Genomic DNA, 10,639 nt, shown 5'->3' on the forward strand with positions numbered 1-10,639 from the left:
CACCCCCCCCACCCCCACCCCCGTTCCCCAGTTCCCGGTAACCACTGTTCTATTTTCTGGCTTGATGAATTCTAGATACCTAATGTAAGTGGAATTATGCAGTATTTGTCCCTTTGTGTCTGGCTTATTTCAACCCTAGAGTACTGTTGTCAAGGTCATCCATGTTGTAGCATGTATCAGAATTTCACTTCTTTTTACTGCAAATATTATTCTATTGTATAAACATGCCATATCCCATTGTATTGGTAAGACCACATTTTGTTTATCCATTCATCATCAGTGGACACTTGGGTGGTTTCTACCTTTTGGTTATGATGAACGGATTTGGTTTTCATACCTGAGCAACAAGGGATCTCTGGGTAGTAGAAAATAAGATGGATTTGAAAGAAGGAGACCAGGGAGTCAGTGAGAAAACCCTGTAACAGCCCAAGTGTGTCGGTGGGGTGTAGGTGGGGTGGAGTGGTCAGGAGAAAACGGGACAAAAACTGAAGAAATTCCTACTGGGCTGACCCAGGCACTCTAGAGTAGGGGGCAGGCCAGGATCCCCCACTGTGGTGAGGCTGGCTTTGTTTCCAGGCAGGGGGCTGGGGGCTGGAGGGACAGCCAGCAGAGGTGCTGGCTCTGTGGTTGAATCTCAGCCAGGAGGGCAGAGCTGAGACCCTTCTCAATTGTCACTCACACAGATGTGACCATTCGGACCTGGAGACTAGATGAGTGAGCCAGAGGATAAAGCATAAAACGAAAGTGCGGGCCCAGGCTGATTCACAGCCTGGTGCAAGGGTGGGAAGCAGGGACACAAGACCAGAAGGATGAGAGGCGGGGTTGGTGGAAATGGGGGTGCAGAGACCCAAAGGGAGGCTCCCGGAATCACCATCACTCCATGTGAATGGAGTGGGTGCGTGGGGCGCGTTCCTACAGCATCTCTGTTGTCCAGCATCAGGAGGTTCAGTCGATGTTTATTGACCGAAACCGGGGGAAATACAGGTAAACAGGCATGGTTTTCTTCCTTGAGAAACTATGGCCTAGTTAAGGAGATAAGACATGTACAAGACCCACTTGGAACCCTACCATGCAGGGTCCAAAGGTGATTTGAGGAGAGAAGGGTCCTTTCCGATGCGGTGACTCAGGTGGGTACAGCAAAGCAGGAGGTATGTCAGTGGTTTTTCAATAAATGAGGTCGAAAGAATCACACATTTGGGAGAGTAACAAGTGTCCTTTCGTCCTGGCCATGGCCGTCCCTCCTCAGTGCCCTGCCTTTGACCCCGCAGGTACGACGCCGGACGGGACGGCTTCATCGACCTGATGGAGCTGAAGCTGATGATGGAGAAGCTGGGGGCGCCGCAGACCCACCTGGGCCTGAAGAGCATGATCAAAGAGGTGGACGAGGACTTTGATGGCAAGCTCAGCTTCCGTGAGGTACCTGCATCCTGCCGGCCTTGAGCCCCTGGAGGGAGAGTGCTCCCGAGAGGACCCTCCGATTTCCAGTCCCCTGGAGTACAAATGGCTCTGGCCTCTCTGGAGAGCTGTTTGGATATTTAACCTGCAGGTCTGCTTTTAAACATAATTTAAGGAGCTAGCGAACCTCGGTGCTGGCATTGGGAAATGCACAGAAAGCAGACTGAAAGTCAGTGTGGGTAGGATAACCTCATTTGGGTAAAATGGTAGAAGTATCGAGAAATCTGGAAGGATGTCCATCAAAATATTCACAGTGGGTGTTTGTGGGTGGAAAGATTTGGCAGTTTTATAATTTTATACTTTTTAATATATTAAAACTTTTAATATTTATAGTATGCATTTAAAAATAGTAAAAAAAAACAACAACAATTAAACAAAGGGTCTTACTCTATGCTCAGGGACACCACCACTCCCAAACAGTCCGAGAATGGACTTTTTGGCCTTTGGACCCCAAAATTGCAGGCAAAATTTTGTATGTACAGATATCTTCCTGGAAGAGTGCACATAGATTCAAAGGCTGATCCCCACGGGGTGAGAACCTTGGTGATGAGGTTTTATTTTGGTGCCATTTCTATTTTGAGGAAAAAGTCTCAAGGCCATTGGGTTTCCTCCATGGTAAGGATGCATTCCCAGAAGGAAGGGAATTCCGTGTCTTATGTGTTTGAGTTTTATTGAAAGGCCTCTAGATATGTCAGTGTGGCCTGGTATTAGAATAACTTTGGTGACAACATCTGGACTAAAGGCTTGGGGTAGTAGCCCAGCTGCTGTAGTCTGTTCTCAATTGTGTCTCAGTTGGTCCCTCAGGAGCCGGGAGCAGAGAGGACTGTCCTTGCTCCTTGGTGTTTAACCTTGGTTATTCCAGAAACAGTGGAGCACTGGTGTCCGGGTTTCTGCTGGTGAGACTTCGGCCAAGTACTGGTCTTCTGTCCTAGCTAGATAGGGCCTCGGATGCTCTTCCTAGTGTCTCTTCGTCTGACTGATAGCCATGAGTCCCCTCCCTGCTGTGATGAAACTGATCTTGTCTCTCACTGTCCACAAATCAACTCCACATTCACCCATCTCTTCCTTTTCTGGACTGGCAGATGTAGAGATGGAAGATCACAGAAAACCTGTGTTGGGTGGAACCCTCAGGAATATGGAGTAAAGCCTCTCATTTCAGACCTAGGAGCTAAAAGGCTGAAAGGTCAGCATTTTTCTAAAATCAGGCCCCAGCTCAGGGCTGGGCCTGGGTTGCAGCCTCTGTGCCAGGCGGCCTCTCAGTGTCACCACCTTGCCTTCTCAGCTGCCCCTCTGCTTCCCTCAGCTTTCATTTGGTTCCTTCATATCATGCATGCATTGTGCTGGGCACTGGCTCTTTCCAACCCGGGTGCCCCTGGGGTATAGAAAGTAAACATTTTTGCCTTGGTGAAGCTTTGGAGGCCATGCTGAGGAAACAGCTTTTGTGGCAAAGTTGTGACCTCTGGGGAAAAGAAATTGAGAGGGTGTTGAGAGGTCTGTGCAAGCCACCAGCTGAGCTAAGACACAATCCCTCTCCCATGTTTTACCCAGGGGTCCCCCGAACACATTTCTGCCTGAGTCTAAGATGCTTGCTTAGCTTTTGGTTTTCCCACAGAGGCTGGGACACCTAAAATTGTTCCATTGGGGGGTCTCAACTCACCTACAGAGCTTCAGTGACATTCCCATTCAGTCCTTTGTCAGCTCAGAGCCCCATGTGGACCCATCTATAGCAGTTGTACCCAGAAATGCAGGTTTGGGAAGTGTAGACAGGTTTGCCATTAATGCTCTACAGCCCAACCTCCTGCTTGTAGTATTTCACTCTGCTGGTTTCCTCCACCTGTATTGTAAGCCACTGTGTTTATGTAATGAAAAGAGGCTTATTGTCAGACCTCAGTCTCCACAAAGAACTGTGTAACTTCAGCAAATTATTTTACTTCTGAGCCTCAGTTTTTCTGTCTTAATATAGGAGTGTTGGTAGCTTTCCATAAGTTCTTTTCCTGTGCCTCTATCAGTTAGGGCTCTTGGTTGTAAGTGACAGAAAGAGAATGCCAACTAATGTAAAGAAGAAAAAACGAACAAACAAGCAACTGTTGGCTTACATACCTGGGAGATGAAGAAGTAGAAGTGTTTTAGGCACAAATAATCTAGGGCCTTCCCCTTTCTATATCTTTTTTATTATTATTTTTTTTGTTAAAGATTTTATTGGAGAATGGGGAAGGGGAACAGCATTGGGGAATCAGGGAAGGGGAACAGACAAGTTGTTGTCCTTTTGTTCTTAAGTCTAGTTGTGGAGGACATCACTTTACTGGCCCATGTTGGTATTATCATTGTGCTCTTCCCAGGTATGGCAGATTGGTCACCGGCCTCTGGACAGCTGCTCATGGTGGCTCTTGGCAGCTCACACTGGCTGCCGGCCACTCACAGTAGCTTACGGTAGCCCAGCTCCAGGTCGAGCTATTCACCATCTTAGCTGTTCACCATCTTAGCTGTAAGGGGCGCAGCATCACTGGCCCTCATGTGGGATCCGAACCGGCAGCCCTGCTGCTTAGAGCTGGCGTCCCAAGCCAACTCCTAACCAATGCACCACTCGGCCGGCCCTCCTCTTTCCATATCTTAACTGTGCTTTCTTCTGTGTCCACCGCATCTTCTTCCACTAGGGTGTTGTCCCCAGGGCTGGCAAGATGGCTGACAGCAGTTCCACATTACAGTGTTGCAGCTCAGAAACCCCAGTGAACAGAGAACTTCTTTATCCCAGAGTTCATACCAGTCGTATTGGAAGGCCTCTGGTTGGCTCTACTAGGGACACACACCCACCTCCTAGACCAATCATTGAATTCAGGGTACTGTGATTGGCTAAGTCCAAGTCATGTGCCACAGGACTCGATAGTGAACAGCCCTACATTCATCACATGGGACAGGGGTTTGCCAGGTAGACAGAATTGCTCATTTCTATACTTCTTTCTTCATAGCCTGGCACTTAGTAGGTGCTTAGAGGATGTTGTGTTCCTTTTCTTTCTCTTTGGATTCATACTACCAAGTAAGTCACACCCAAATAAAACTCCTTGATTCAGAAGGTATGTCTCCACTAAGTACTCTTTTGCTGCTTATCCCCAGTGTACAAGGAAATTGATCTTTCTCTTAAACCATTTCTTCTCCAATTATGAAAATAATGAACACACATTAGGGGCTTTTTAGAAAATTGGCCTATATGGAACCATTAAAGAAAATAGTGTTTCATGACCAGAGAACAAATGTTGACCATGTAAAAAGTAGGGACAAAAGCAGATTACCAAACTATATAAAGTATAATTGCATTTATGGTTTATATGTGTGTTTATGCATGTGTGGACACATAGAAAAAGTCGTAAGGATGGACCAAAGTTAGCAGTTCCAGCTCCATAGCTCTAGTGATCTAGAACCAGGTTCCAGGTCCTCCCACCTAATTCTCCTTTGGAGGCAGATAGGGAAGCCTTAATATCCTCCTCTCTTTTTCTTGTACTCCTCACTAATTCCATTACATCTGTCTCAAAGCAGAATTGCTCCAAGGCTAGATATACAGTAGTTTTGTACAAAGATTGGGTAATGGGGCTTAGTGGATATGTGTCAGTACTGGGAGCTGGGACCCGTTCTCTCATCCCACTGAGCTCTCCCTAAGGTGCGTCCCTGGCAGCTTGATTGTGCTGGGGTGTCCCCTGCTTGGTCACGGTTGATTGGACCAGGGATGGCGCCCTGGCCAAACCAGGTCAATTAGCTTAGCAAGTGACTATTCCTGGAAGAATAATTCAGTGTGGCCATTTTCTGCCATTTGGACCAGACATGACAGCTAGAGAGGGAATGTTTTCTCCACTCCTGAGAGCATTGCCTCTCGCAGTTTTGGTCCTCTTCCTGGCCACTGTGTTTTGCTGGGTTTTTGAGACATCCGTTTATGTGACTACCTTCTTTTTGCTTGCGCCAATTTTGTTTCTGTTACTTGCAATCTAAGAGCTCTAACTAATACAGGGGAAGTGGTTGCATCTCCGGCTAGAGCCCTGAGATTTAAAATTTCTTAAATTTATCAAAGCACTTCATCGCTTGTATCTGAGATCACTTGAGCTTTGTGAGCTCACTCTCTGTTGCTTTGTTTTCTGCTTCTCCTTCCCTCCCCCGCTCTCTGCTCATCGTCACAGCCAGGACACTTTCCAATTCTCCAAAACATACCAGTCTTTGTGGCCTATAAATAGGAAGATAAACAAGGCTGGGCAGTTGGAGAAATTGTCATTCTAGGGCTGGTGATTATAATACAATTAAATGAGAATGTCTGGCATGCTTTATGAAAGGCTGAACATTTTCAGGTTGAGCTGGATTTTTTTTCCCTTCTTTAACTGGCTGGGGTGGGGGTCCCCTAAGTTATGACAGGGCTCCTGGTGGTCATGTGCTGAGTTGGCAGAATGAGAGTGAGTATACCCAGCCTGTATCCATTCTAGGGAAAAGACCCGTGAGGAATACTTCCAGCCATTCTGTAAACACAGAGGAACATTGTCCTCTCCCCTATAGATGTGAGAGACCTCCCCCCCACCCGCCCCGGCCAGATTATTTGGATTGTTGCTAGGCTGGGGGCAGCACTCCTCCTTTCCTGGCCTGCCTGCCTGGGCCCAGGAGAACAGCTGGTGTGGAGGGGCTACCTGTTTTGTGCTTGCCTTACTGAGTAATGTGTATATGTGGGGACGCGTCTGTAACTAAATGCTTTAAGGATGCCCAGGGCACTGTGGGACGGGTACTTCACTCCTTCCCGTGGTTCATGTTTGCAGCATGAAGTCTTTGCTGCTCCAGTCTCTTCCATGAGAGCCTGACCACAGTCACCCCCATGTCCCCCTTGCCCTCCATTCTACTCTTGGGGGCCTCACCTCCTTCAACAGGCTGATTCCCAAGACTTCTTTGGAGTCTATGTGCAGATTCTGATAGTCGGCAGCATATTGAGTCTTTGCCGGCCTCTAGTGAGAGAGTTTGAAGCTGCAGGTGGATGAATGTGCCATCGCTCCCAAGCCAAGCGGGGCCTCCGCAAAGCTCCCCATCCTTGAGCATCTGGCTTCAACCCTTGCTTTGCATTCGGCAAGGCCCACCGTGGAGCCAGGACCCCTGAAGCAAGAATTACAAAGAAAGCCTTATTAGCAAGGTATTTTGGATGGTGGTGATGGAAGCTGAGACTTTTCACTTAATAGAACACACTTCCCTCTAGGAATTAAGAGTCTTGGCAATAAAAGGGACCCAAGGTGGAATTTGGAAAACCTATTGAAGGTGTTTCACCTCTTGCTCTACTTTCCCTAATGTTCTTTTCTCTTGGGGAAGCCATTCTTCAGAGGAGAGGGTCATGAAAAAAAACCCCTGGAAACCTGAGGTTTCCCTATAGGCACCCGTATTTTAGGTAGCACCTGCAAACCTGGAGAAGCCTCTTTATGTGGTGACTTTGGATGCCTAATTTGTACTCTTTCCAAATGGAAAAATAAATTATAAAAGTTGGAGAGTAGTTGTTTGACAGATAAATCCACAAACATTTTTTAGAAGTAAAAAAGCCATAAACTTGACTTGGGGGAGAAGAACAGAAGGGGGGGGGGACCTGCTTTTTCAGCTTGGCCTATTTATTTACCTTAAAATGTATTCTGTGGAGGCTTTAGTGCACATTAGCTTTAAAGATTAACTCATTCAGGTCACATTTTAAATCTGGAGGAAGAAGATGGATTATTCAATAAATGACGTAGGGTTTACTAACTAACCATTTGGAGGAAAATGAGGTTAATGATCAACATCACATGATAGAGCAGAATAAATTTCAGAGATTAAATATTGACATGTTAAAAAAAAAGTCATAAAAGCAGTAGACAAAAAACCCCAAAACAAACATAGGTGATTGTTTCTATAACCTTGGTGGCAAGGAGGTTTTTCTAAGCACAACACTGGTGAGAAAAAAGAAAAAGATTGACGGAGTTCATATAAAATTTTTGAAAGTCAAAAAGCACCATAAACAAAAGGCAAGTGACAGAGCCAAAGTATTTGAAATATATCTATAAAGATTTCTTAGAAAACACTAAGAATGGTAAGTAATTTGATGCAAAATGGGACAGAAATGGAAAATAGGAATGATTAAAAACATCAGAAATACTGAATTATTTAGTTTAAGAAAATAATACATAAAGGTCTGTTGGTCTTTTTCTTTCATGGCTGTAAACAAGGCTGTTACTTTTTTTTTTTTTGCCTTGTATAGATAATGCTTCTGAAACTATTGTGTAAAGTTTTTTAAGGAACAGAGTCCCAGCAGTGGAATTGATAATCAGAAGGGTGGAAGCATGTTATTATTGGTAAATATTTCCAAAGTGCCCTCCAAAATGTTTGAATCCATTCACGCTCTCATCAACTAGGTGCCCATTTCCCTACATCCTCATGAAAGATGGGCAGGTTTTCATTTTTGACAATGTGATCAGGGAAAGCACAACGGTCACACGCATCATTATGCCCACCCTTTTTTACAGGCTTGGTAATAATGACGCTGGCGTGGGCCGAGGGGGATTGTGGGAAGTCTCTCGTGAGGTTGGCTCTGACGCGAATCAACCTTTCCTCACAGTTCCTGCTCATATTCCGCAAGGCCGCGGCAGGGGAATTGCAGGACGAGAGTGGGCTGATGGCTTTGGCACAGCTGTCCGAGATCGACGTTGCCCTGGAGGGCGTCAAAGGTGCCAAGGACTTCTTTGAAGCCAAGGTAGGTGGCTCCTTTCTGTGCTGGACAATCACCCCTCCCTCCTTCCTGTCCCACGGGAGCTTCCAGGTGAGTGACTATCTCATTAACTCCCTCAGGACAAGCTGGAGATAGATTGTGTGTGATTGCAGGGTAATGAGAGTGTGTCTGTGTGCAATGTGAAAATTAAAAGCAAAACAGAGAAACACCCAAATGGTTTTCAGATTCAAATGGGCTTGCTGGTGTAATACTTCCAGATTGACTCTTGATCCAGACTTTCCTAAAGGGTTCCTTTCTACCCCAAACTACATTTCAGTTACTCAAACAGCTACCTCCATGTTTGCATCTGACACACCTGTTTGTAAACAAGTGAATAATGGGGCCAGAGGAGGGAGCCTTGGTGGCTTGCCCCAAATCAGTATTTGCTCCATTGACACTGGCTTGGAGCCCTTCCGGGTACTTCCATTCATTCATCCAGCCATGAACATTTCTTGAGAGCCCACCCCTTGCTGGGCGCTGTCATTTTCATCTCCGTAGAGCACACCTGCAGAGAGAGATCAGGAGAGCCCTGCAAATCCCGAGGACCACAGCAGTAGATAAGGCTCCCGGGGCTCAGATTCTGCCTCCTCCTCTTACCTGTCTGTGTCTCAGTTCCTCATCTGTACAATGGGGCCCATAATGGGATTGCTGTGAGGATGACATGAGTTCACACATACTTATATACGAGCGTATAAAGTGTTGAGCAAGTACCTGGCTCACTGTGAGTACTTCATATGTGATATGAGCTGCTGGGACTCCCTACCACTCCAGGCAGGAGCCAGCCTCTTGTGGAGTTTTGGCTTATTCCAGGAGTTTGCCCAGAGTCCAAGTGTCCCTGGTGACACATCCCAGCCTGCTTGGGCCGCTAAGCATGGCTCTCTTCTCACTTCTCTGTAATGCTGCTTGGAGACAGAGTCCATCATCGTCCTGCCAACATGTAAACTGTGACTCATGGTGAACTCCTAACATCTGAATTCCTGCTGCTGTCCGTCATATGACGGTTTCAGAGGCAGGCGCCCCACCCATTGTGCCTTTAATACCAGCATCGTGGGTCCAATCCCAAAGGTGGTTGGGCCTTTCCTTCATGATGTCACATTGAGTCAACCCAGCTCCGGCAATGCTGGGCACCACATTAAGCTCAGGAGATACAACTCCTTTACAAGGATGTAGTAGACTAAACTTTTGCCCCCCGCACACAGCCTAGTGAGGAAAGCAAACTCTCAGCCCTGATTGAGAGGGAGTAGAGAGGAGGCAAGGGTTCCTTTTGGCGGGATGGGTCCTGCCCATTCAATGATTGAGTCAATGCTTGCAGATCTCTTGTGATGCGTTGGGCAGGAAACGGAGGCTGAGATTCAGGCTTAGCACTCGGAGGCTGCAGTGTGCCAAGCACTCTTGTGGAAGTCTATGTGACGTCTCTGTGAATGTCATGCCTGGGCATTCCAGACCTTTCATCATCTGGCTGTGATCCCCTCTCCAGCCTCATCCACCCCTTTTCTTCAAATACTGCCACGTTTTTCACAACGAGGCTTCAGTACCTGCTATTTTCTCTTCCTAGCAAACTCTACTCTTTTTTTTTCTTTTTTTTTTTTTAAATTTTTTATTAGGGAACAGCCATGGTCATTGGTTACACATTGCTTTCATGCTACAATGACATAGTTGACTCTTAGGGAGGGTACAGCTCACAGTGGCCCATGCGGGGATCGAACTAGCAACCTTGGTGTTATCAGCACTGTGCTCTAACCAACTGAGCTACCCTGTCACCCTTCTACTCATTTTTTGAGACCCACATTACAGAGTTGCCTCTTCTTGGCTGCTTTCCCTGGTTATCCGGTTGAGAAAGTCTACCCTCTTCTGTATGCCTCGATTATGAGTCTAAGTGGTATTACAGTTTATTTGTTCAAGGCGTTCTTGGACACTTTTAGTTAGAGTATAAATTGACCCAAAGTTTTGGAGAGCTGTTAACATGTCATATCTTTCACCTCGGGAATTCTGCCTCTTGGGATTTTATCCTTCAGAGACACTCATGCAAATGCACATAGATACATAGACAAGGATTTTCGTACAGCACTGTTGGTAATAGAGAAAAATTGGACACAACTGAAACCTCCTTTACCAGGGAATTGAGTCCATTCTCTCACACCCACACATTTGCTACGTCTGTGTGTGGACAGATGTCCAAAATGAATTAAGCAACACAGAATTTTTGAAACCCCGTTTTATAAGTATTAAATACAACTTGGATACTTATATACCAAAGTATTAGTAACAGTGTTGTCTGAGGGACTTATTTTTTTATACTTTTGTAATGTTTTATAATTGTGTATGCATTATTTTTATAACCAGGAGAAAAGATGAAAAGAATAACAATAAAAATTTTTGAACTTTGTTATGTTTATAAGTCTGCCTCCCCACCCAGACTCAAAGGCAGAGTAGGTGTGTTAT

The 10,639-nt window shown here is 45.9% G+C and overlaps 1 protein-coding gene across 1 annotated transcript in view; it reads left to right on the plus strand.

Moving 5' to 3' along the window:
* EFHD1 (EF-hand domain family member D1) overlaps positions 1–10,639 on the plus strand; it is a 44,691-nt gene that overhangs the window by 28,197 nt on the left and 5,855 nt on the right. Inside the window, exons 2-3 of the mRNA XM_019630174.1 lie at positions 1,269–1,416; positions 8,048–8,182. Of these exons, the coding sequence (XP_019485719.1) occupies positions 1,269–1,416; positions 8,048–8,182 (283 nt within the window). The remainder of the gene's footprint in view (positions 1–1,268; positions 1,417–8,047; positions 8,183–10,639) is intronic.

This window comes from Hipposideros armiger, unplaced genomic scaffold, assembly GCF_001890085.2.
Source record: "Hipposideros armiger isolate ML-2016 unplaced genomic scaffold, ASM189008v1 scaffold_17, whole genome shotgun sequence".
NCBI classification, from domain to species: domain Eukaryota; kingdom Metazoa; phylum Chordata; class Mammalia; order Chiroptera; family Hipposideridae; genus Hipposideros; species Hipposideros armiger.